This window comes from Phaseolus vulgaris, chromosome 11 (assembly GCF_051622355.1).
Source record: "Phaseolus vulgaris cultivar YP4 chromosome 11, ASM5162235v1, whole genome shotgun sequence".
Taxonomy (NCBI): Eukaryota; Viridiplantae; Streptophyta; class Magnoliopsida; order Fabales; family Fabaceae; genus Phaseolus; species Phaseolus vulgaris.
In genome coordinates, this window is record NC_143508.1 from 34628591 (window position 1) to 34656415 (window position 27825).

At 39.9% G+C, this 27825-nt stretch overlaps 1 protein-coding gene, 1 long non-coding RNA gene and 1 pseudogene across 2 annotated transcripts; 1 reads left to right on the top strand and 2 right to left on the bottom strand.

Moving 5' to 3' along the window:
• The first annotated feature begins 1427 nt into the window (after positions 1-1427).
• Positions 1428-1844, top strand: LOC150023216 (uncharacterized). Its single transcript, XM_090297764.1, has one exon. The coding sequence runs from the start codon at positions 1428-1430 to the stop codon at positions 1842-1844; it is 417 nt and encodes a 138-aa protein (XP_090153890.1).
• A 3171-nt stretch (positions 1845-5015) lies between these two features.
• Positions 5016-5746, bottom strand: LOC150023217 (uncharacterized). Its single transcript, XR_016517716.1, has 2 exons — positions 5666-5746; positions 5016-5344 (listed from the first exon to the last, which is right to left on the bottom strand). It is a non-coding gene; the product is annotated as an uncharacterized LOC150023217 (long non-coding RNA).
• Positions 5747-6958: 1212 nt separating this feature from the next.
• On the bottom strand, positions 6959-27817 carry LOC137832381 (uncharacterized; annotated as a pseudogene).
• Positions 27818-27825: the final 8 nt, after the last annotated feature.

The following is a 27825-nucleotide window of genomic DNA, read 5'->3' on the forward strand; positions in this document are numbered from 1 at the left end:
AAAGGAAGAGGTTGGCTCCTAATGAGTTCTCTCGGTGGATGGGTACTCAAATCAGCAAGGGATTGGAGCCGGCGTGGTCCTGGAGGGGCCAAAAAGTTTGCTGATCGAGCAGGCCCTGAGGTTTGCGTTCAAAGCAAGTAATAATCAAGCAGAGTATGAGGCCCTAATAGCTGGGATGCTCTTAGCCAAAGAGATGGGCGCGCGGAGCCTGCTGGGGAAGAGTGATTCGTAGCTGGTCACGGGGCAGGTGATCGGGGAGTACCAAGCCAAGGATCCACATATGGCTGCATATTTGAGGTATGTCCAAGTGCTAAAAGGGGCGTTCGTGGCGTTCGAGTTGGTCCACGTCCCGAGAGAGAAGAATGCTTGTGCTGACCTGCTCGCCAAGCTGGCCAGCTCAGGCAAGGGGGGAAGGCAGAGGACGGTCATCCAGGAGACCCTCAAAACGTCACGAACGTTTGTGGTGGATAACAGGGTGGACGTCCTTCAGATCAGTGCATTCAAGGGAAGGTCGAGGAGTCATCGGTCCTTGACTCAGGACACCGCGAGGGCTCCCAATATAAGTGTTTACCTGGCCTCACCAGAAGGGGAGGACTCCATGCATGTGTGCGCCCTGGAAGATGGGGACACGTGGATGACGCCTTATAGGCGCTACATTGCGGATGGGATCCTCCCAGCAGAACCCGAAGAGGGCAAGAAGATAAAGAGGAATGGGGATTTGCGGAGCGTTGTTCAGACACGGGTTCACGCACCCGATCTTGACATGCGTGAGTGGAGATGAGTGCACAAGGTTAATGTCTGAGCTCCATGAAGGGATTTGTGGGAGCAACGTAGAAGGAAGGTCTTTGGCGTCCAAGGTGGTGCGTGCAGGCTTCTACTGGCCAATGGCGAGGGAGGACTGCGTAAGGTACGTCTAGCGGTGCAAGCAGTGCCAAGTGCATGCCGACTGGCACAAGGTACCCCCAGAAGAGCTGAGGTCAATTTACAGCCCATGGCCCTTCCACACGTGGGGAATTGACATTCTAGGGCCCTTCCCATTAGCAATAAGGCAGATAAAGTACTTGAAAGTTGCTATTGAGTACTTCACAAAGTTGATAGAAGCAGAGCCATTGGCGCAAATCACCGCTCACAAAGTACAACACTTTGTTTGGAAGAACATTGTGTGTCGCTTCGGTGTACCGAGGCGCCTTGTCTCGGACAATGGTACTCAATTTGCAAGCCAGCAGCTGGGAAAACTTAGTACAGAGGTAGGCATCAAGCAAGTGTTCGCATTTTTCGAACACCCCCAGACGTACGGACAGGTGGAGTCCGCCAACAAAATCTTGCTGAGGGGGTTGAAGAGGAGGCTTGAGAAAGCCAAGAGAACTTGGGCGGAGGAGGTGCCCGGGATAGTGTGGGCTTATCACACCACGCCCCAAACTTCCACCATGGAGACGCTGTTCAACCTAGTATACGGATCAGACGCCATGATCCCAATAGAGATCCATGAGATGTCACCGCGCTTCCAGTGTTTTGTGGCTGAAGAGTCCAACGAGGAGAGGAGGGTGAATCTAGATCTGTTAGACGAAGCCAGAGAAGAAGCGAGAATAAAGGTTGAGGCCGTGAAGAGAAGAGTAGAGCACCAGTACAACTCCAAGGTGAAGCCCCGACAGTTCCAAGTGGTTGACTTGGTGATGCGGAAGGCTCATCCATATGAGTTGGAAAACAAACTGTCTCCCAAGTGGACCGGACCCTTCAGGGTGATCGAGGCTCGGGGGAACGACTCATACAAGCTTGATAGTCTGGAGGGAGGCTCCATCCCGCGCACTTGGAACGCGGCAAACTTGAAGTTTTATTTCAGTTAAAAACTCTATGTAGTGTACAGTTAAGGGGACACTCATTTTCCCTTTCGGGGGTTTTTTAACAAGGTCACCCAAGTAAAAATCAGTTTGAGCATACATTATCTCAAGTTTTATTACGATCTAAAGAAACGCTAAGAAGAAATGACGCGGTTCAGTGAGAAACAAACCCGTCGCCTTGGTGTTTAAACACCTCAGCAGGAGTGACGCTGATGTCCCCTCTGGGCGTGGGCACCAAACCGCCTCGAACGTTTAGACACCCCGAAGGGGACTGGCGGGGGGCACACTCTTCAGGCGTGGGCATCGAGTGCCACAGGTAAGTATAACCCAGTTAAAATTTGGGCGTCTTCTCCCTGGGCAGGAGTTAACGGATTCCTTCGGGACGCCTCCTCCCCAGGTGAGAGCGACAAGCCCTCGGTCGCCCTGATGTTTAGACACCTCGCAAGGAAGTGGTGGGGCGCCTCCTTCGAGCGTGGGCATCAGGCGCGAGTAATAAAGTTCTTCTCGCCCTCGTGCGATGATGAGGCCAGTAATAAATCGGATCACCCAGATGAAGGGACACCCCGGGCGAGAGTTAATGGATTCCCTTGGGATGCCTCCTTCCCGAGCGTGAAGTCAAGGGTACCGATCGCCTTGATGTTTAGACACACCGAGGACGAAACGACATTGCATGGTGGCAAGCCTTTCTTCGGGCGTGGGCATCCAAGTGCAAGTTATAAGGACTAGTTGCATTGGACTTTAGACACACAGGGGACGAAACGGCACTGCTTTCAGCAGGCCTCTCCTGGGGTGTGGGCACCAAGCGCAACTATTGTCCCGGTGTTTAGACACCCTGAAGGGGAGTGGCGGGGGTCGCACTCTTCGGGCGTGGGCACCAAGAACGAACAAGTAGGCCTCGGCCAAGAGAAGTCCTCCTCGCCCTCGAGCGATGATGAGGCAAGTTACGCACTCGGAGGTTGGCGCCTCGAGACCGTAAGGTATAACTAAAGTCCTAAGCAAGAGCTCCTTGCCCAAGCCAAGAGGCAATGGCGAGGACAATTAAAAGTTGTGAAAGCGCTATTAGTAAAGACGCAAGTTACGAATTATGAGTAAGCATATGAAGCAGAAGGTGCAAGTAAGAATAGATAAAGATAAAGTTAAACGTCGACATAAGAGTTAAAGATGTTCAGGAGGTTACAGCGTTAAAGCAAAAAGACTAAGACAAGTTAAGGGGACGAGGCACTATGTTGTCGTCAGCCACGTGGTTGTCCGGGGTGAAGAAAGCAATGTCCACCTCAGGGTGCTTGCAAGCCACTTGAGCCAGGGCATCTTCAAACCCATCACCATAGGCCGCTGTGCCATCAGTTAAGAGTTCTGCCTCGACCTCCTTAGCTTTTTCAACATGAGCAGCAAGGGCTTCGGTTTTCTCCTTCAGTGCTTGTTGACAGGTGGCCAGCTCGCCTTCAACCTTGCCCAAAAGTACTTCACGGGTCACCTATCGCCCCTCAAGGTTGGTTATTTTCTCTTCTTTCTCCTTGAGGGTATCTTTCATATCAACTAGTTCCACCCGCAAAGGCACCACCCTGCCCAAGAGAGTGGCGTACTCTTGTCCATGCTCATGAAGTTTCCCTTTGGCCTCACGTTCAGCGTTGCGAACCACCCTCAGCTCTTCGTTGAGAGCGGTCTCTTTGTTAAGGAAGTGCTGCCCTAGCCGAGCCATTTCTTCCTTCAGCTTAGCCACCTCGCTCACCACGGCTTGACGCTGGTCCAGCTCTTCTTTCAGTTTGGCCAGTTTTTCCTTAGTAGCTTGCTCTCGGTGATCATGGATTCGAGTAAGGTAGCTCTCGAGGCTGCAAAATAGGCTTTCGTTCAGCGCATCTTCAGTTACTAAGTTCCCAGATTTAGCTTGTCGCCAACCCCTTATGAAGTGTTGAACGACGTGGGGGAGCTCAGAGGCGGTAGCAGGAGTGGGCTCAGCCGAAGTCCCCACCACCTCCTCGAGAGCAAGATGAGGTGGAGGGGAGGGGGACCTCGGAGGTTCGTCTTGCGCACCGCTGGGGGGTTTGGCGGAAGAAGAATGGGAGGTGGCCACCCTGTTGGTTTTCCTCCTCTTGAAGGCAGGTCCCCCAACAGATTCTTCTTCCTCATCAGATTCGATATGCACCACACCCTTGTTTTCTCCCAAAGGGGCTGGAGGTGAGGCAACTCTAACCTGGCCAGGGGGATAGCCTCGATTGGAGTTGGAGAGTTATGAGCATCCTTTGGAGAGCCAGGGGTGGGGGTCGCCGGGGTTGTTGCAGTTGAAGGCATAGTGGTGGAGGTAGGGGGCGCAGAAGGACCTGCCTTGCCGGCAGTGCCACCGCGAGCCAAGAGTCCCTCGAATCTAGCACGCTTTTCTTCGTTCATCACCATGGTTGCACCAGGAAAAGCAAGTTAAAGGCATTTATCGTTAAAGATGAACGAGAAAGATAAAGCATGCATAGTTAAAGGTGCATGAGAAAGTTATGCTTAGCATGTGGTTAGAGGAATGATGAAGGAAACCCATACCCAGGTATTTGGCAAGGGCGGCGGGGTCGCGCCCATGCTTGATTATTTCAGCAATATTGAAAATCATGCCTAGGCTGGCCAAGACCATGCATGTTTCGCGACTAGTTAAGGAGAGCTCGTCCAGAGTTTTAGCTTTGCTAAATTTGAACTCCTCCACCTAGTATAGGGGAAACACTACAAAAAAAAATGTGTATATTGTGGCGGTTATATTTGTATAAACTGGCGTTTATAACCGCCACAATATACGCTTGTGGCGGTTTTCCAAACCGCCATAGAACTGGCCGCCACAATGTTTAATGTGACGGTTTTACGCTACCCACCGCAATACCCGCCACTTTAAACATAGTGTAAGTAGTGGCAATTTTTATATGTAAGTAATGTCAGTTATAACTATCGCAATTTACATTTATTGAAAAAGATTATGGCACCATAATATACGTAAATAGTGACATTTTTAACTGACGTAATTTAATTCCGAATAAATAAAATTTAACCACCATTTTTTTATAATCTGTTTTATTCAATTATAAAATTTAACCACCATTTTTTCGTAATAAAATAAAATAATGTATAAAGTTATAATAATCTATTCATTTCATTGAAAATTAAAGCACACATAATAATGTTCAAAAGTTTATATGTAATTGAAAATTAAAACACATAAAAGTTCATACATCCCTAATTAAGTTTAAAATTACAACACATAATTGTTCAAAAGTTCATACATCCCTAATCAAGTTTAAGATTAAAACACACATCCCTAAGGTTAAATTGAGATTTTGCACAACTGGGATCTCCGACAACGCAAACATTTATGTCTCCTCTAAGGTTGATGCCTTCATGAGTAAATTTGTGAACACCATCCAGGAGCATAAGAAGGATAGCTATCTTTATATCTGGATGACAGTTGGAGCAACGGTTTCAACTAGTTTGGTGAAAAATTCGGGAGTATTTCTCATTCTTTGAATTTCATCCAGTTCCTGTGTTTGTAAAATCACCCAGGAAAATAAATATAGGGTTAATTATGCTTTTTCAAATAAACATAGGCAGAATAGCAATCAACCTAAAATTCTTAAATTGATTAAAACAAATGACAACAACAGTGATATTCAGTTAATAATTAAAGCAAAATTACAGCTTTTAGATCAACATGAATTATTTACAGCTCTTAGATCAACATGAATTAACACCCAACAAGTTTCATAATAGAGGTTACACCGGCCACAAAAGCTTACAATATAGAATCTAAACTAAAAGATGACATTATAAAGGATATAGATGTAGTGCATCATGAAACTTACAGTAAACAATTGGTCATCGTCATCGTCATCTACTTGTAATTCACATGTCATACTTCAATTAATCTAAATTTGGTTAGTTTCCTGCTGAAAATACCATTTGGTACCAGGTTAGTTTAGGTGCATGCTACTTAAATAAATACAAAATAAAGACCTTTATTGACTACACTTCTCTCTCCATCTTCTTGCAGGCAGTAAATTTCATGCACGTCCATTTGAAGAAATAGCTTAATATAAAACACATTGAATAACATTATATTCCCATGAATTTCTCCACATACTTATACAAGTAGAAAATTAAAAGGTAAAATAAGTAACTTCTGCATGGGAGGCTTGTAGACAGGAAGTTTATGTGCTGGGGCTTGTCATAGTTAGCAAGCCCTTGAGGGGACAGAACCAGAGCTGCAAAGAGCAGAACTACGAATCCATGTTGTTGATGTTTTAGTTGTTGAATGACACAACCAATGCTTGGTATTTATATTAGTTAGGGGACTTGCTGTTAGATACATGTCTCAGTCTATGCTAGTTATTCTATGACACACTATCCATATACCTGTCTGTATAAGGTCAATCTTTGGTATGGATTATCAATGAACGTGTAGATGTTTTTGTCTTTTTTTAGTTGCAAAGTTGGAAATTATAGGAGAACAATTATCTTTTTTCACTTTTCAATGCATCGACGTGGTACTTCCTTTGGAGGGACTTAAAATTGTGGGGTTAGTAGTTCTAGATAATTGACTAGTAGTTAGTTTCAGTTTTGCTTCTCGATTACTTTAGTAATAAAGAAAAAGTGTCTTCACAGGACACACTGAATTTAGATGTGTTTGGTGGTAAAGTAAGAGTAGCTTTATAAGAAGTACATTAGTCATATCTATAGTTTAATGTGAGATTTAAACACATCCCCTCATGTCCTGTATATAAAACCATGGACAAATATGGGTCACCCAATAACAACATTTCCCCATGCTTAGAAATAAACATCTATTGTAGATTAACATGAGTGATATAACGGATCTAAAATGGACTCAAATACAATTTCAGAATTCGTAATTAGGGGTTAACTCACCACACAAAATTGGCTTATATGGTAAGGAGTGTCCAAGCCTTATAATGGCTACATTAGTTATAATACATGATATATTTGTAGCTGATGTGGGATCTGAACAATATTATAATATTGAATTTCAGACAATTTTCCCCCACAAAAACTGTAACAGAAAAAAGTTACTTTAGCCTTCCAATTAATGCTCACTGTGTTACCATCAAACTGTTACTTTCCTGCTTCTTTGATGTTCATTAAGGCTTATGGTGAAACTAAAAGCAATGGAAAATAGAGCATCACAGTTAAGGACTTTAACTATGTGAAATATGGATGTGCAAAGCCAAGCTTTATGCTCCGCCTAAGGACTCTCCATTCAACATACCTACCAATGTTGAACGAGGGAACAAACTTGCTGAAGTTGTGTTGAAGGCTAAGCCATTTGCTTATGCTTCAAAGAAGCATTTCAAAGAATGTGAAAAGCCCAAGCCTTCACCAACTTCATACTAATTCAAAGAGGAAAAATTGTTCTTAATCTGGGCATACATACCTCTGATGTTATTTGCCTCTGCTTACTTATATCTTCAGGGACCGGGTAACAGCTTGCACCAAATGCATCACAAGTTTTCAGGATCTTTATTCTTGCTTGCTCCCCAGAGAAGAACACAACAAAGACAGTTTTCTCAACCTGAAAATAAAAACAGGAATCGGTCATCAGGAAGAGCAATAATAAATTATTAGAAAATAAACAAACTGGGCAAGGGATTGGTGAAAGTAATAGCATGTTAAATACAGATTAACAAAACTACAGCCTAATGATCAATATTCTTTAAATTGATAAGGAAGAAACCATCTCAGTTGAAATAGGATTAGCTGATGCCTGATTGAAAAGCATATTCCCTCTCGAAACAACATCCTTTCAAATCTAAGAACCTTGGATTTACAAATTATCCCACTGATAAATCTTAAACCAGATTGATTTGATGGTGCAGGCGTAATTTCCTGTGAAATAAACCATTTAGACAAAATTGAAAAAGAAAAAAGAAACTAGTAACATAATTTACACTTTATAGAGTAGAAAAATATCAACAGTAATAAGAAATGTCACAAGGAACCTATTCAAACAAAAATGGTGTCTCAACATAGTTTCCATTTGAGAAAACATTCTCCTCCAATTCTCGCTCTTCTGAAACAATAGCACCACGGCTTGAAACAAGAAAACTACATGCTTGAAATATGTGCACAATATTATATATCTTACAAAAATGAGACAGTATGTAGAAATTCGCTAATAAAAAAAACAGAATTACATTCACAGTTAAAAGTAAAATATCATTGATATTTGACGCAATACATTATAATCAGAAGTATAATAGAAAAGAAGATCAAAAAAAAATTCAACTACCTCCAGCGCGCCACCACATGAAATAGGGTTGGTTAGATTGAAATGGAAAAAAAGTGTAGAAGTGGAAGTCGTTTTCGGATAATGAACAAATCCTTCTGCGGAGGTGCCGATGGTGGCGATTTCGGATAATCGCGAAAGGATTTCGTATAGCATGGTGACAACTTCGCAACAGCTTCGTGAGGAGGGTTCATAAGGGCTTCGCAATGAAGGCTTCACAGTAAGGGCTTCGCGGTGTGGGTTTCGCGGTGACGGCTTCACAGTAAAGGCTTCGCGGTGTGGGTTTCGCGGTGAGGGCTTCACAGTTAGGGTTCCGTGTTTAGGAAAAGAGTGGTTTAGGGTTTCATGTTTAGGCAGAGTAATAGGTTTGAGTGTTTAGGCAGAGAGAGGAAATAAATTTTCGTTTCCAATAATTAACAATAAACTAATTTCGATTACCAAAAATATTTTTAAAAATAATTGAGAATAATGAGAGAAGGAAAACTTGTTTTTATTCTGAAGGATAATTGTGACAGTTGAAAATGACATTTTAAAAGATAATTGTGACAGTTGAAAAGGACATATTTTAAAAGATAATTGTGGCGGTTAGTCAAATGATGTATTATGCTGAAATTTGTGGCGGTTATTAATAATCGCCATATTAAAACCGCCACTTTTTACATGATTTTTTTGTAGTGAAAGCCATCAAGAGTCGTGCGGTCGTGGTCAAAGGCGCACACTCTGAAGAATTTCCCCCTGAATCCCTTATAGGATTGCTGGAAGAGGGAAAAGAGTACCCTCCCAATTACGCCACTGAGGCTCACCCAGAGGTTGTTCCCAGGGCTCTTTGCTTCAAAGAAGTGGAGGAAGACATCCACTGAAGGGGAGAGGCCAAGGTACCCCATGAGAAGAGAGAAGGCCCTGATGAATGCCCAACTATTGGGGTGTAGCTGGGCAGGGGCCACGTTCAACTCCGTGAGTAGTTCCCTCTCGAAGTTGTTGAAAGGGAGACGTTGCCCTACTCGTTTGAAGACAGTTTGATAGAAAAAGAAAAAGGGTTCCCCGTTGTTGGAATGGTTGTCCACACAGGCGGGTTCACCAGGTACGCAGGGGCGAACGAAGATGTAAGCATCGTCGTCCCTCCCAAACGCTTTCACTATGGGTTTGCTTTTGATATGGTCCTTCCAATCTTCAGTCGAAGTGAGGGTTGAGGACTCAGCAAGAAGCCTATCAAAGGCCCAAGAGTAGGACTCTCTGTAGTTTACAAGTGGAGGTGGAGGGTTGGCAGTGGGCTTTGTTCACGCCATGGACGAAGAACCTAGAAAAAGAAAGGAAAAAGGTTCAACAAGGGGGGCTATGGTGTCAAACTACGGAAAACCCAGAAAACCCTACCCACGCGAGAAAGTTCAAAAAAAAAGGGAACGAAGAAATGCAGAGAAAATGGGAAATGCAGAAATTTAAACAGACCCAGGCAGTTCAATAGAGCAGAATATCGAATGATAAGAGAAATGATCGGAGCAAAATGTTACCTTTGATGGTTGATCAGGGGAATGTCTTGAGCTTGGAGGAAGACGAAATGCAGGGAATCGCGAGGAAGAAGAAGAAGCTTGTGAGAGAAGTTGGCTTGATTGAAGCCAAGTGTTTGTGCACATTTCAAAGCTTATACTCCCCACCTTTTATTTGAATTTTTAAGCAAGTGACACAAGTGAGGATGATGCCCTCAAAGACTTTTCCTCATGGTTCAAATTCAAAAAGAGAATGTATCAAGGACATATCATGTATTGATGGCGGATGAAGGACATATCATGCCTTCGAAGATTTCGACCAGATAATTCTTTCTAAGATTGATTGTAGATCCAGTACATATCATGTATCAAGGACTTAATATTTCTATATGAAGTTGCCACATGTTGAGGATATATATTGATGGCATTAAGCTCTTCTCCTTGCGGTTTTTGTGGTGGTTTGCGGAAACTTCAATGGATTGTTGGTGGAACAAGGCTCTCCTAAGAGTTTTGGTAGCCTTGGAGGTGCATGAAGAGTAGGAGAGTGAGAGAGGTTCGGCCAACTCTCTTTGTAGGTGAAAGGTTTGAAGATTAGAGACCTAAAATCTTAAGAGATTTTAGGCAAGGGAGTAAGAATGACACATTTTGGCAGCATTTCATTACTCAAATTAATCTTACAAAATGAGAGCCAAGCACCTCAATTTATAGTGAGGGCTGGAAATTCAAAAGAAAGTGGAGGGAAATTCAAATGAATTCCCTCCCAAAAGAGGAGCCTAAATGAGCACATGGGGAGAGGTGTGTCTAGTTTGTATGCTCACCCCCTCCATGGGCTTTCTAGACCGACCTTGGTAAATTTAGAGGTTTTTTTACTAAGTTTACCTAGGTTTGTGTTTTAGGTGCCAAAATTAATTCTAAGAAAAATTTCAAATAAAGTTCCTATGCTAATTTTGACAAGAAATTAAAGTCTACTCTACACTATAGTTTATGGCATTTGAACATGTAAAAGAACGTCTTCTTAGATCCTGTTGGTCATAACTCTAGGGTTGGCCCAAATCTACCCTTTGGTGGACTTGCATGTGGACTTGTGCTTGGGCCTCTTCCATCATATATCTTGCATATGAACAGTTGACAGTGGATGAGAATTTTGTACATTCATGCATCAGAATTGCTGGTGCTCAGGATGCGCAACATATAACAGGTGTAGTAATGTTTCCAATGTTTAATATTGGATCTTGCTTTTTTTTTTCCAAGGGATTGTGGAACTTAAAGTCCAGATTTGATCTTTTATGTTTTGGAAATTTGAGCTGTGATCTTTGTCAAATTTTTCACTTCCTAGGTTTGACTGAGTAAAAAATTTATTCTCGAAAGAGTTTTGAAACTTATAAGTGAGAAATGGGATCCCAATTCCAAATCCATCCTGAAGCTCTGATATGTTACAATAACATCAACACATATTTTTCCTTTCAGAACTTGAAATTTTGAACTGCAAGATCCATCTAAAAACGTTCCATAGGTAACAAACAACTCTCTTCAGAATTGTGATGATGTGCCTGTAATAATCCAGTAAACTTTGTTTGCGCTTGTGTGGGTTGGCTAAATGTTGAGTGCAGATAAATTAATTAATACAAAACACCATTTGACCACATCATTTGGAAGATAAAATTTGTCTTTCAAGTACTGGTATGTAATAATGGTTACTTTACTTACGTAATTTTACTATCTTTTTGCAGCTCCTTTAGAATAGGAAGTAGCAGATGATGTTTATCCCGTTGTTATTACAGTGGGAAGAGGTTTATCTACAACGAGACTACCAAATACTTAATATTTTTGGACTGTTTTGGCCGGCTCGCTTTAAGATCTTGACGTTAACATGTTTTGGCTATTCTTCTTTTTTCTTGAGTAGAGGTTCATTTTTTTTACTTGTGCATACGTTGTGTTGGGACGATGAGGGTTACAACAAATTTGGAAAATTGTTTGGCAGTGAGGGTTTTACTAATTTGTGTCTCTAAAAAAGGACTGGAGGGTCGATGACAAGTCGGTACGGAAGCTGTTGGATGAAAACCTAATAAGAATCGGTTCTTGACTTGCATTACATGTGATTGATTTCCTAAGTTATCCTTGCTTTTCATGTTGGGTTGACCACTAATAAAAGCAATACTTTTATAGGATTTGAATAAAGAAAATATAGATCAGGGAATAGGCATGCGAATTGCTCCCGAGCGGCTTCGAATCCAGCAGTCAGAATCTGAGCAGAATTTAGCTTAAGTTCTTCAAATTGCCCTTGAAGTTCTTCAACCTGTTTCTTGAGCTCTTTGTTCTGCTGCTCCTGCTCTTCAACCTGTTTTTGGAGTTGTTTGTTGGTCTCTTGAGCATGGAGAAGGTCGTCAGTAACCTTCTTGGATTCTGTTTGAGCTTGGGCCAACTCAGCAGCCATCTTCCCTTTCTCCTTGTTTGCCTCGGCGAGATCAGCCATGGCGTCGTCCCTCGCTTTTTCTACTTGCCCAAGTAGCTTCTCGCGGTCAATCGACCTCTGCTCCAGTTCTTGCACCCTGGCGGCGTCAGCTTGAATGTGAGCCTCCAGGTCGCTCGCCTTGGTGCGCAGAGGCGCGATTTTGCTTTCTAGCTCAACTTTCTCTTGGGCAAGTTCGTGGACTTTGCAGCGAAGGTCGGCAGCTTCCTTGCGCGCCAGCCTAAGCTCGGTACTCAGGGCATCCTCTACTCGGGAGTGTTCCATTTCCGCGAGCGTCAGGCTGAATGCCACCTTCTCCATCTCAACCTTCATTGTGCTGTTCTCAGTCTTGAGGTGGTAGACATCGTCTTGGAGCCTCCTGGTGGAGCTCTCCACAGCCCTCGTTATGATCGATGGGATATCCTCTGCTATGGTTTTGAGTTTGGCAGTCAGAGGTTCCCACATCCTTGTGACTTCAAGGGAAAGGTTTGATGCTTGGAGAGGCGCCAGGGGGGCTTGTTGAGGGTTCTCGCCGCCACCTTCCTTAGCAGGATCTTCAGTGTTTGCTTCCTGACGTGGCGACGCAACCGGGGATTCGGTAATTAGGATTGGAGAGGTGTGAGCAACCTCATCCCCGGTTGGAACGTTCTCTGCAGCTGAAGCGTTTGAAGGGGGGCCCCCTCCAGCTGAGATGTGAGGCGTAGAGGCACTTGGGGGGTCCTCCAGAAAATTTGGCTCTTGAGCCTCAGCTGCTGGTGGCGCAGTGGCCAGTGGAGTTGCTTGGACTGGTGGTGAAGGGGCTTGTGGTGTTGGCGATGAGGGAGGAGGAGCGGACGTTGATGGTGGTGTTGAAGCTGGAAGAGGGGGTGGGGCAGGTGGTGAAGGTGGTGCCACCCTCTTCCTCTTTGTAACGAGGCCATCCTCAGTGACCTCGTCGTCCTCTTCCTCTTCCTCTTGGACGACTTGGGGAGCTTTCCGTTTTGGCCTCTTAAGGACCAGTTTCTTTCGCTGGATGGGTTCCTTGGGCGGTGATCGCCCATGAACGATAGCCTTCTCGACCGCCGAGTTGGGAACCGTCTGGGAACCGGTCGCCAACCCGTGGTTTCGGGCGAGCGCCTTTAAGTCGGCGAGCATGTTTTTACCCAACATATTATCTGCATGAGACGAAAGTGCATGAGTTAGCTCAGAGAAGAAAAAGATAAGTGCATGAGGTAAAGAAACAGCAAAACAGCTATATGCAGAAAAGGTAAAACCAAAGTCTTGTGCGTATCACACAAGACGCCCAGAAGCAGTATCAGAAGCAATATCACAACAAGAGTGTAGTGTCCAAACCTATTTGGAATTCTAGCTGATCCTCAAAGAATTCGAAGGAGATCAGGGTGGGGGTCAAGAATGTTATGTTGGCATCCGACACCCTCTTCCAGAATAGGCAGAGGTCTCGGTCCAAAGCTCCCATGCTATCAGGACTTCTGGGCCTCCTGAAGCAGCTCTTGGACTCCTTTTTCCCCTTGTCCACCCAGTACAAGGGGAAACCGTCGAGAAGGGAAGTGTCTTTATCGTTTGCGCGCACTTGGATGAACTTCCCCTTCCAGTCCTTGTATGATTGCTGGAAGATGGTAAAAATGGATCTCCCAGCAATGGCATTCAGGCTGACCCACAGGCGGTCTCCTGGATGCTTGGCCTCAAAAAGAAACAAAAACACGTCCACCGACGCGGGCAGCCCCAAGTGGTCGCACGTTATTTGAAAGGCTCGAACAAACGCCCAGCTGTTGGGGTGAAGCTGGGCGGCAGCAATGTTGAGCTCGGTCAAGAGTTCCCTCTCGAATCGGGTGAGGGGAAATCTTAGTTTGACCTTCTTGAAGAAAGTCGTGTAAACAAAGCAAAAGGGCCCGTCGGCGCTTACTTTGTCATCAGCGCATACTGGCAGAGCGGCGGGGCAGGGCAGCACCATCATCCTTTCATCGTGCTCCTTGTGAAACGATTGATAGGCCTCGTCCCCCTTCGTCAACCGCAAAACTGCTCCCGCAGTGTTAACCGACGAGGTCTCCTTCAAAAGGGTTGGGGTGGCCCAAGGATATAGTGTTTTGAAGTCTGGCAGAGGCACGGGGGCTCCTCCAGCGTTAGGTGGAGTCGCCTGGGCCAGAGCAGTTTGGGAAGATGCAGGCCTCTCAGCCTGCGAAGAGGAAGCGCCACGAACTTGGGTTGGGTCGTGCGCTTGTGAAGAAGGGTTTCGTGCTGAAGGAGGGGGGTTCGGGGTGATCTTTGTGCGAGTCATGATAGCAACTGCAAACAAAGAAGAAAGAAAAAACGATCAGGGGGTTACAGAGGCTGACTCGGTCATGGAAGGAAGGTGAAACGACGAACGAATGTGAGTTCGTTGCGACGATCGACGAAGCCCTAAGTTACGCAGAAGAGAAATGGAGAAACGACCCACAGCGTATGCACCAGGCAGTTACAGGATGATGCAAATCGGTGAAAATGCAAGGAATCCCAGCAGATGAAGGAAAGTAATTACCTTTCGATGATCAGGAAGACGAGGGAGGAAGATGGTGATTTGGAACGTTGAAGAGCGTCGAGAGTTTCGCAGAGGGAAGTTAGAGCGTTTTGCAAGCACGAAGAAAGTGATGGAACAGTGGAACGTAATGGGTTTAAGGGTTTTCGAAATGGTTTTGGGAAGCGCTAATGGCAGATGAAGATAGCCGTTGATGAAAGCCACGTGTCGAACGATGAGCGAAGGGTTTGGTGGAGCGTCAGAGCAGCAGAGAGTACTATCGCTTGGAATTCTGCGTCAGTGCCACGTAGACCGGTGTTAACTAAGGCTCTTTCAGTCTTTTCGCTAGACGAGTCTTCGCTTAAGACTGGGGGGCTTGTGTACCGCCCTGGTGGTCGGGTATGATGACGTGGCACCCTGCTACAGTGTAGGCGTGTTGACAAGACGCCAGGTTGGCAGTTAGGAAGGAAGTCGGGAGGCACGTGTAGTCGCCGATTGTTAAGTTGGCGTGTTCCGATCTCCAGCTTACCAGAATAGGCGATCGCCAGGTTGAGGATGAAGTCGCCAGATGCAGACTCAGGCGACCAAGCAGTCGGAGATCGCCAGAACAAGCACATCGCCGAAGATGAAGGAGAAGCAGATTATGAAGGCGGCCGGCGAGACCACAGGGAAGGTGTATGAAGGCCCTAACTCGCCAGTTTCAGTAGAGATCTCACTCCTAAGTTTGCTATGCACTGGGCAGTACCATGCATACGTAACTTAGCCAAAATGAGAGTAGAAGCAGCGCCAAGTCAGGGAGCCTCCAGATGATGGCACGTGTACAGTCGGATGCGAGCCACGTGTCCAAGTCTGTAACTGCCAGGAGAGAGAAAACCACCAGGTATATAAGAGTTCTTAACAGATTTTCTGAGGTACGCACGTTCAGTTCATACACTTTACGCTTGCGAGTGACAGAGCTGTTTGTGAGAGAGAGTTTGCACGGTTCTAGTTCTTAGTATTTGGTGATACCGTCACTGACTTGAGCGTCGGAGTGCGATCGGCCGCAGCGGCGCCGTGTCGTTTCTTGGCAGGTTCTTGAAGTAGATCCAGGGAGGAACGAAGGCGATAAGCGGTGCGCACGTCGATCCTTTGACGAGGCATTCTCCAGCGCTCCGGTCAACAGGCAGGATCACTTTACTTACGTAATTTTACTATCTTTTTGCAGCTCCTTTAGAATAGGAAGTAGCAGATGATGTTTATCCCGTTGTTATTACAGTGGGAAGAGGTTTATCTACAACGAGACTACCAAATACTTAATATTTTTGGACTGTTTTGGCCGGCTCGCTTTAAGATCTTGACGTTAACATGTTTTGGCTATTCTTCTTTTTTCTTGAGTAGAGGTTCATTTTTTTTACTTGTGCATACGTTGTGTTGGGACGATGAGGGTTACAACAAATTTGGAAAATTGTTTGGCAGTGAGGGTTTTACTAATTTGTGTCTCTAAAAAAGGACTGGAGGGTCGATGACAAGTCGGTACGGAAGCTGTTGGATGAAAACCTAATAAGAATCGGTTCTTGACTTGCATTACATGTGATTGATTTCCTAAGTTATCCTTGCTTTTCATGTTGGGTTGACCACTAATAAAAGCAATACTTTTATAGGATTTGAATAAAGAAAATATAGAATCCAGCACAATGATGTTTATGTGCCCATTTTTTTTTCTGATGAATTTTGTTGGAAAGAACACCGACCATATCTTATCATAGGAAACTAGTCAGTTATATAAATTGTAAATCATTATTTCCGCGCTTGTAAACTACTTCCTCAAAAATATGATTTTTCGTAGGCTAAAAACTAACGAAAATAACTAAAAACTGACGCATAAGCGTCGGATTTCAGTGGGCTACCAATTCGACCAAAAAACAGAAAAAAGAGTGGAAGCAAATGCATATTAGCGACGGTCACCAAATGGATGCATTTTAGCGGCGGTCACCAAATGGATGCATATTGCATGGACCAAGCCTACACAAAATTGACGCAACTTTCATCGGACTAGCCGATACAAAACAGACGCAATTGCGACAGTTTATGCGTGGGCCAAACCGACACAAATTAATAAAATCATGTAAGACTTTGCGTGGGCCATGCCCACGCAAAAACCGACGCATAGATTTTTTAATATAAAAAAATAAAAGTTTGCTTGGGTCAAAAGTCGATGCATGAATGGAAGGAAAAAAAAACCTTTATTTTTTGTTCAAGCCAATTTTAACCTGTAAACAATAAATACCAACCAAATCACATTTAAAATTTAACATAACAAATTAGTATCATTCATACCACACTCACAATACAAAAATAATTCAAATAAACATCATTTAGATAATTTGATCATCCAAATATGGAAAGAGGATATGAATACTTAAAACAAAACTTAAAATTAAAGTTGTACTTTACAATTGAAGGAAAAGCACTAAAGAACTTTAAGGGACAGAGTAATAAAATTAATTAAATTTTTTTGAAAAGTTTAAAACTTTACTTGTCTAAGATGACCTTCGTGAAGCAGGAACCAAGATAGAGGCGATAAAGAAGGCTGAACCTAAAATGAAGAATAAGAAAAAACTTAGAAGATCATAATGACTAACACGTTCACATAGCAATATTCACAGACCAACACAACCCAAAAAGAGCACCAGCCTAGTAGAGAACACCAGAGCAATAAAATTAATTAATTTTTTTTGAAAAGTTTAAAACTTTACTTGTCTAAGTTGACCTTCGTGAAGAAGGAGGCAGAACTTGACAGAGGCAGTGAACAAGGCTGAACCTAAAATAAAAAATAAGGAAAAAACTTCGAGGGGGAACGAAAATGGAGAAGAAGCAAAAAAGGAAGATCAAAATAGAAAAAGAGAAAAGAATCAGTTGATGGATATCCACTACGAGAGGATTTTATTAATGAAGGAAGAGGATTTTCACCTACACATTTGAAGTTCTTCCTTCTAGTCTTCTCACAAATTAAAAGAAGTCAAAGAGAAGATCAAGCCTAAAGATAAAGAAGTCTACAAACTCTCAAATAATAGGCTTCATATTAAATATCTCACTTTATAGTTTCTTTTAAATTGTAAATAATATAGAATAATGTTTAGAAAGGTGCTTAGAGGGAAACATGAGACACCTCTTTTGTAAAAGCATCTTTAGGCTTTAGTTTAGCAAATTCTAGAAGCTTGGGGAGTGAGCTTAGTAAGGGGGGTGTGATCTTAGGAGTTTTTTGGGTAGCTTAGGGAATAAGCTATGTAAATGACCAGCCCTTACTCCTATAAAAGGAGGGCTTAGGTCCTTCACAATTCAGATTGGAATTTTATAGTAGAGAGATTATACTCAATTTTGGAGAGAATTTGTGAGTTTTGAGTCTTCCTCTTCTTTGCCTTATCTTGTGAGCTATGGTGAGCTTCAAGTGGTGGCACTCCATCACTTATCTTGGTTCAAGGTTCCAAGTGGCGTGAATGGCTTCTTCCAATCCTCAAAATCCAGCAAGCATCTTCTTATAAGTCTTCTTCTTCCCTTTTCTTCAATTTTCCACTCGGTAGTTTTGATTCCTAGAGTTTTACTTCTTTTTCTACCGTTTAATTTTGTGTTTCCAGCATTGTGTTCTTAATTCTGTTTGGTTCAGTAGTTAGCTTTTAAATTCTGTCCAGTTTTAATTCTTGTTCTTCTTTCCTTGTGTTTTGGTTCAATTTGACAATACATGGACTTCCATATGAGTCTTGGTTGGTGCTAAGTTTTGGTGAGTTCTTGAATTTAGAACATTGATCCAATTCTAAAGTAAAGTGCCTTTCAAATCCAGCTCAAGTTGTTCCTAAGAATGTCAAGAATCATGTGTTCTTGTAGTTACATTCACATCATCAGTGCACAATGTCAGAACAGTGACGACGACAAGCGTAGGAGCGCTAACGGCAACAATACATTGCAGCAGTGGAGTACAACGGCGAAATGCAGCGATAAAGTGTAGCAACGAGCAGTGGAGGTAGAGTGAAAGGGAGGGAAATAAATTTAGGTTTTTCAATTTGAGATTTGGGGAAAACCTTGAGTGGGACAATAGGGTGAAACTTTTGGCTTAAATAGGTAGACTTTTTTACAACATAAAATTAATTTAATTTATATAACAAAATAAATTTAATTATACAAACAAAATTATTTTTAATTGAAAAAAACATTAATTTAATTTATACAAAAAATAATCATTTGATTTATACAACAAAATGTTAATTTAATTTATAAAAAAAAATTAATCTATACAACAAAAAAATATATTTAATTTATACAACGAAAATTTAATTTAATTTATATAACAAAAATAAATACATAATTAAATTAAAATTTGGTTTGGAAAATCATTTATCCTTACAAGTGTTCTGTCTATCTACTATGTGTTTCAGTTGGAAAACAACAATTTCTTTTGGAGATCATATTCAGTAACTATAACAATTGCATTTATAGAACATGTGGTCAAGTTTGGGGTAATCTAAGAATTAAGAATAAGTTACTTACTCACACATTTAGTCTTAATATATATGTTTGTATCATAAATATTATCGATAAATCTTTAAAATGATCTTATACTTCATTTATGAGAAGTAACATCTTTTAAATCACAATGAATATCAAAGTAAAAAATCACCAGTTCATTTATCCATTACACAAATATGAAATTTAAATTTATTTAAGTTATCAATAAAAAGTTTTATCTCTCTTTTTATTTTCTTAAGTTTTGTTATCGTTGGCTCGAGGTCTGTTGGAGTTTGTATGGGCTCCTCGTGATCTCCCTCCAAGATGGTCTGGTTTAACCTTCAGGGAACAAAGTGGGAGCTCCACCTGCGATTACACTCTGACGCTCAAGTCAATAAGAGCACAAAATATGATGTGTGTAGCGAATGCAGTGCAAAGATGTGAGTTGAGATACTCCCTCTGGATGGTTGTCTATTTATAAGTCTTCATGGGCTTGGATCTTGACTCTGGTTTCTCCCAGCATTAACATGTCATATTATGGTAACTTTCTATAAAATCTGGATATATTTGAATATCCTGTAATATAATCGGATATTCATGTAATATAAATAAGGGATATTAAATAAGTGAATTATAGCATTTATGAAATATAATCAGGGATATTGTGTAGGTAATAATAACATTTATCAGACGTAATCGGGAATATTATACCAATATTTGTGGTTTTTTTACCATCATGGAGCATTTTTTTTTTTGGTTTTTACCAAAATGAGGTCGCTGTCAAAAAAATTACAAATCTGGAGCGAGTCGTGCCAACTTGGCATGACTTCATATGTAGAAGTCGTGCCAAGTTGGCACGACTTTGTCACGTCAGCCTGAAGTCGTGCTAAGTTGGCACGACTTCTGCCACGTCAACCCCTGAAGTCGTGCAAAGTTGACACGACTTTGTCACATCATATTTTTTTAAAAAAAATTATTGTTTTTGAATATATATATATATATATATTATAATTATTTAATTATAATTAAAATTATAAGTTATGTAATATTAGAAATTAATTTGATATAAATTTTTTATGAAAGAATAAATACTTAGGTAAAGAAAATGAGAAAATTAATAATCAAACTTGAAATTGAATTTTATTATCAAGCTTGTTTGTGCGGACAATTGCTTCTGTAGTGACTTTCGGTTTTGCAATATGAACATTTTTTTTGTTTCTCATATTTTTTTAATCTAATAACCAAATTAATATATTAAATTATCGTCAAACATGATCTATACAGAATTATTCATTTTTTTATTGTTTAAAACTAACACCCTTAGAAAATTATGTATCAAATTAATTTTAAACATTACATAACTTACTACTCAATATATAAATAAGAAAAATTTACAAGAAAATTTAATATATATATATATATATATATATATATATATATGACGTGAACAAAGTCGTGCCAAGTTGGTACGACTTCAGGGGTTGACATGGCAGAAGTCGTGCCAACTTGGCACGACTTCAAGCTGACGTGACAAAATCGTGTCAACTTGGCACGACTTGCCCATATTTGTAATTTTTTAAAAGCAACCCCATTTTGGTAAAAACAAAAAAAAAAGACTCCATGATTATCAAAACCCAATATTTGTGGCATGTAAAGTTACGTTATGACAACCCCATCGTTATTGGACCTAACGATAAGGCTCATTGGGCTAAACCAGCCACGTGGTGAAGGGGCTTCGATCGGGCCCGTGTGTGGTCTCGTGATTAAAGGGTCGGTCGGACCCGTACCCGCATGCAGGGGTGCTCGTTCGACCATTCAGAATATTTGACGGGTCACATGGATTGGCTTTAATCCTACTGAAGATCATGGGACAACACAAGTTATTTTTAGATTTTAAAATAAACTAATTATTTATTTTAAATACATCCATTACATTTTACTTAATTACTTCATATTCCTAAATTTATGTATATTTTACATAATATTTACAAATTTTAAGTACGTATTTCTTTTTACTCAACTATATTTTTCTACATCTTTCAATTCTTTATAAACTTTATAAGATAGTTTTTTTAAATAGTTTTAAAATAAAACACTTAATCAATTTAATAAATTTAATTTAACTAATTTATATCAAATATTAAATACTTATTATAATATTGTAAATTAAATTAATTATTTTCTAAAGAATTAAAGTATTTTATATAACATTTATAAAATTTAAATACATTTTTTCTTTTTACTTAATTATTATTTGTCAACATTTTTTGATTCTTTTTAAACTTTTTAAGATAAATTATTTAAATAATCTAAAATCAAACACTTAGTCATATTGAAAAAATTAATTTAACTAACATATATCAAAATCACTAAAATTAAAAAAATATTATAATATTAGAAAAAAGTTAAATAAAATAAATTATTAAAAAAATGTTTATTACTATATTATATATAAAATATATTTAAAATCAATAAATTCTAACAATTTAAAGGCAATACATTTTTCGTCCATTATGCGTCGGACAATTCATGAAAATTATTTTGTGTCGGATTTTCGTGATATTTTGTGTCGGATTTTCGTGGATTTGGTACATGCAAAGTGCATCCACACTCGGTCCATGCAAACATGTGGGAGATAATCAACTGTTTTCTTTGTAGTACGGATTGTTTCTCTGTTTTCCTAAAGTCATTGCTGCTATGTTTTCATAGTTTAAGGATTTCTCATAGCGGTAGATCGTGTTTGAAATCACGTCCATTTTTTTTATGTGAAAAATAAGTCAATAGAGTAATATCATTTTGATGTAAAAAATCTCCCTTTTTCCTATTAAAAATCCTACTAGATACCTTTCTCTCATTAGTGACCTGTACTCCGAAATATCAGCTATTTCATATCCATTTTTTTCATGACTATACTATGTTCTCATTTCTATTATTCCTATTTATTTTATCATTAGTTAAACGAAAATTATCTCACATCATCATCTTACGCAATAAATGATAATTAGTTCATCTGGTTCTCCATAAAATCTGTTAGCTATAATATTTTATATTCATTTCATAAATACATCTAAAATGAGAATCGGTAAGGAAAAATTATATTATGTTAAGCCTTCATGTTGTTGTTTTTTTATCAAAAAAAATAAAAATAATTACAACGGTATACTTCAGAGATATAAGATCAAAATACTTTCACCATCTAAAAGTAAAGGTTCCCACAATAAAATAGTCCAAGCTGCACTAATACTGCACTAGTAGTGTTGCTACATCACCAACATACCTGCAGCCAAACAACAAATTCCTAATTTCCTACGTAACAATTTTAACCCGTGATTGGTACCGTGATTGGTACATTCCTAGTCATTGCTGCATGATAATTTAACACTGCAGATCCATATTCGACCCACACAAATGTTAAAAAGACTGCACCCAAAGTTGTATTTTACTCTAGAAAAAGCTACTTATAAATATGGTTATTTATAAGCTGCACAATCCTTTGCACTTTTAAGCCTTGTTGTAATCATAGTCTTGTAGGAAAGTTTTTGCTTTCGTCTTTATAAACTTTCACACTGGTACTTAATTTATATAATTCATCTCTTGCGGTAGTTTCACCATTCTTTTCTCTTTGTTTCCATTATAACTTAATCCATTTATCTAAATATCATGGTTGAATGTGAACTACATGTGTCATTCTTTTGTACTTCAATTTATCTATTATTTCATATTCGAGCAGGTACTAGAAAAAATGAGATATACTTACGGAAATACTTGATATCCATATTTATCAAAAACAATAAAATTATCACTAGGATTGTCCATCAATAACAAGTTGACTAATCCGAATCAAAGAAGAATGCAGATAAATCATAGAACTATAAGATTAAATTAATAAAATGAAAGCAATGTATATTTGAGGTATTTTACTTGTATTATCATCAAGACGGTGCTAATATTGAACCCATAGGTGAATAATGTTGTTTAGTTTTTTATTATTATGTCTATTTTTATACTTTTATATCTACATTTTGTAAATTTTGTTATTTGTTTCCTTTATTAATGTTACATTCAACTATAAATTTTAAAATCTTTATATTTTAATATTTTTTCAGTTGTTTCAAGAATTATGTGCATTAAAAAAAATTATTGAAAAAAAACACAATACATTTAAGAAAACACAAAAAGTGAAATTAATAGGGTTTGGAAAATCCTACAAGTGACGGATTTGAAAAACCCTTGAAATTAATGGAGGTTTATAGAACCGTCGAAAAATAATTGTCATATAAGGGATTAGTAAATGATAATCCATTAACGACGTTGTATCTTTCATAAAAGAAAAAAAGTAAACCGTAGATAATACATTTAGAGAAGACTAATGCTAAATATAATCCTGTTAAAAATAGTTTTTCTTATAATGAATCATGTAATCAGTGAACATCAATAAGAAGTGAACAAAAATGTAAATGATGAGCTCAAGGAGCTGCAAACATCATTTGAAAACTAATACAAATGCAGGATTAAAATAAAAATAAAGTGTTCTATTATACAACAGATTGTAGATATAATTGAAAATACCCGTGGAAAAAAAATATATATGTGCATTGGATCTCTCACATAAGTTATATCTAATTGAAAATCGTTATATCAAATTAACTAGATATTAGTAGTTGCTATAAGTTTTACGTTTTCGTTTTGACAACTTTAATTCTTAAGATAGTTACATGGGATCTATTTGTTTTGAGATATTATACCTATTCGTTTTTTTATCAACAATGAATAAATTAAAATAAGAGGGATACTTTAGGTGTATCTCAACCCGTATACAAAATCTCATGCTTACTCCTCCTTATGACTTATAACAAGACCTATAATGGCTTAATCCACCTCATTACAACCCCAAAGCGGAATACACATAACCACATCCATACTTAGGAAACACCTACACTACAAAGCATGTAGCAGCGACTTGGAGCAGCAACCAAAGGGTGCTCCAATCATCTCAGGAAAGTTTAGAATAAATGTGGCATCAACCAAACCAGATGGGAAAATATGCAGCAATCAAACCAAATAAATTATGCAGCAATTTAAACAACAATTAACTTGCCAGACAGCTTTGCTAGCACTACACTCTACTACGTAGATCAGCAAGTCAAGACCACAGTTGGTTTGCTCACGGCCACTTGCCCTTGCATGCAGCAACCTTCAACATCGAACCTGCAAGTTCCTTCAGCTTATGCATTAAGAGAGAAAACCTTTGAGCATACGAAGGATGGCAATCTTAAAAACCATCTTTCATCCACCTATAGACTATGCCAAACATAGTTACCACAACTTCAGCTGCTACATAACAAAGACCCTGCAACCTTAGCTCCAAAAGATGTAACAATTAGGCACCCAAGCTGCATGAAGTGTTGCAACTGCAGTCCACACGCACACCTATCTTCCACGAACCAGCGTTCCACTCCACAACTCCAGTTGCTTCGTGGCCTCAAAGCCAGCTGATAATCCCGCCCCCTGTACTTGTATTGGCAAGGAGTAAACCATCAAAACTTGGCTCTGCACTTATACAGGGCAGACCCCTATGTCTTCCTCTCCAATACCACGTAACCTGTAGGAGTAAACAAAATTAAGCCTGCAACGTAACACACTACAGCAGCTGCAGAAACACACCATGGTTCTTAGGCCAGAAACCATGTTCCAAGTCCATATAGCCATAGAGTGAAATTATTGAACAAGTCACTGAGCTCCTTCCATCTAACTGGATCTATCCTTGCTGCCACTCCACACACCCTAAACCTTAAACCCTAAACCCTCCCTACATCCCTCTACTGCCCCTTATGTTGACAAATTTTTATACAAAGCGCATGGAATTTCTCCCATCCCATTTCCACAGATCCAGCAGAGGGAACACTCTACTCATTTACCCTTAATTCACTCCTCTCAGCCACTGGTTTAGCGTTGCATTCCAACCACGTCCCCAAACACTGAACATAGATCCCCTGTTTCACTATGGCCGAAAAAACTCACTCCCACCCTTCCTGTTCCCACAAGACCGAACAAGTTCTGTTACACGGCACCCTCCACTTCAGCAGCTTTGTAGACAGTGAACAGGATTAAGAATCAAATCCGAAAAATAGTAACTAAAAGGGGTAGTCCCAAACTTCAATTTAAGCCATATTGACAGTTGGGCAAGGTGGAAAATCTCTTCAGCATCAGCAATCCCTTGCTTGAAGACAACCAAATTTCTCTGGTCCCAAATATTTTGGACTATAGAAACCCAAATACCTTTCTAGATCTGATTTTGTTTAACATTAAGATGAAGCAAATGAAAATTCTCGAAGTGGTCAGAGATATCCTTGTGTTGGACAGACGAAATGTCTATCCATCTTAAGCATAAAAGCCAGACACACTGTGCATAAACACACTCTAGAAAGAGGTGTTGGGTTGTTTCTTGTGATTCATTGCACATGAATTTACAACCACACCCCTACCAATAAGATTATCAAGTGTTGGAAGTCTACCAAGCAAAATCCTCCATGCTGTAACGCTTTGGGTGTTGTTACAGCTCGCCACAGAAGGGAGAAGACATTATGTCGGCCGTTATTTCCTTGGCTATTCAGAGTCAAATAAGCAGATTTCACAGAAAACTTGCCATCATGATCCCCATTCCATATTAACGTATCCTGAATTTCCTGACACACAATCTTTCCTGAGATGAGGTTTAACAAATCCTCCTCCATAGGACTCTCCCAACAAAACCTAGGTCTTCTCCAACTTAGCCTCCAATTCCATCCTCCATCCTCCCAATTCCCCACTTCAGCCACCTACTTTCCTTGATCCAATGAAATAGAAAACATCCTAGGAAACATAGTTTAGAGCTTATTGTTCTCCAACCATGTATCTTCCCAAAATCTAACTTTGTCACCTGCTCCAACTTTCCATGTAACTGATTTCTGGAACCATCCATCACCTTCTCCCTTTTTACAGACCTTAGACAGGTCTCTCCACTACCATGAATAGCATCGGCTCGAGACTTGGAGTCTTGCTCCCCCCGTATAGTACTTGGATGCAAGAATCTCCTTCAATTTCCCCTTTTCCTCACTAAACAACCTCCAATACCATTTCGCTAACAATGCACTATTAAATAAACTGATATCCTTAACCCCCAAGCCCCATTCCTCCTTGTCCTTACATACTGTCACACACATTCTTTTCTACGTGCATTACATCTAGATAGTGTCTGACATCTAACTTACACCAATACGGAAGATAAAAAAAGATTGATCTCTTCTTCCATATTTCACTCACAGTTTGCTTCTTCTTCATTTTTCCAAAAGTCACATTAACATTTTTTATTTTTTCATAAATTTCAACACCACTTAAGGGAGTGGGACAAATGTCATGTTCTTGGTGTCCGTTAAAAGCTTTTTTCAATCTACGATACGGATGATATTTCTTTAGAAATCTACGATGCCCAAGATACACGGTTTTTCTTCCATGTTTCAACTGCTCATATGATGTCTTCTCTTCACATATTGGACATGCTCTATGGCCTTTCACACTATAACCTGGAAAGTTCCCATATGCAGGAAAGTCATTGATAGTACAAAATAACATCGCATGCAATCGGAAAGATTCATTCTTAAACGCATCAAACACATCAACCCCTTCATTCCACAATAACTTCAAATCTTCAATCAATGGATTAAGATAAACATCTATGTCATTTCCAGGTTGTTTTGGACCAGAGATCATCATACATAACATCATGTATTTACGCTTCATACACAAAGTAGGAGGTAAGTTGTAAATCACTAACAAAACGGGTCATGAACTATGATTACTACTTAAATTTCCAAAGGGATTCATTCCATCAGTTGCCAATCCAAGTCTTAAGTTTCTTGACTCTTTTCCAAATTCTGGAAATTCTTTATCAATCTTCTTCCACTGCAAAGAATCAGCTGGATGACGAAGTAGTCCATCACTTTTTCTATTATCTGCATGCCACCTAAGGTTTTTAGCATCATCTATATTTGCAAAGAAACGCTTAAGCCTTGAAATTATTGGAAGATACCAAACAACCTTAGCAGAAGGACCTTCCTTTGTGAATTCATCAATTTCATCATTCTGACCAACTTTAACCTTATAACGTGACAAACCACACCTGGGACATCTTCTTAAATCTTCATACTCATTTCTGTATAAAATACAATCGTTAGGACATGAATGTATTTTTCTATACTCCACACCCATTGGACAAAGTATTTTTTTTGCCTCATAATTTCGATTAGGCAAGGTATTTCCTTCTGGAAGCATGTCCTTAAGCAATTGAAGCAATTCTATAAAACTTTTGTCAGTCCATCTATTCATTGCCTTCAAATTCATCAACCTTAACACTACTGATAATCGTGTGAAGTTAGTTGAACCAGGATACAAATGAGTCTCTCCATCATTAGACATATTTTCGAAAACTGCATTAGCAAAACATTCTGCACCCACATCACGAATCATGTCTTCTAATCTATCATCCATTGAGAAATGAACTTCCTCTGAAGCTTCGCGCACACTTGGCAAGTCTAACAATTCACCATGCCACGTCCATGTTGTATAACTTTTCAAAAATCCATCACACAAAAGATGTTCTCTAATTTCGGAAACACTCAAAATCCTTCCATTCAAACAATTGACACAAGGACATCTTATTCTTACTCCATTATTACAACTAACGACATTATGTTCTGCAAACTGTATGACTTCTTCCACCCCTTTTTCGTAAGCATCACTTATTCGTGGTGTATTAATCCAACTCCGATCCATAGAATTGG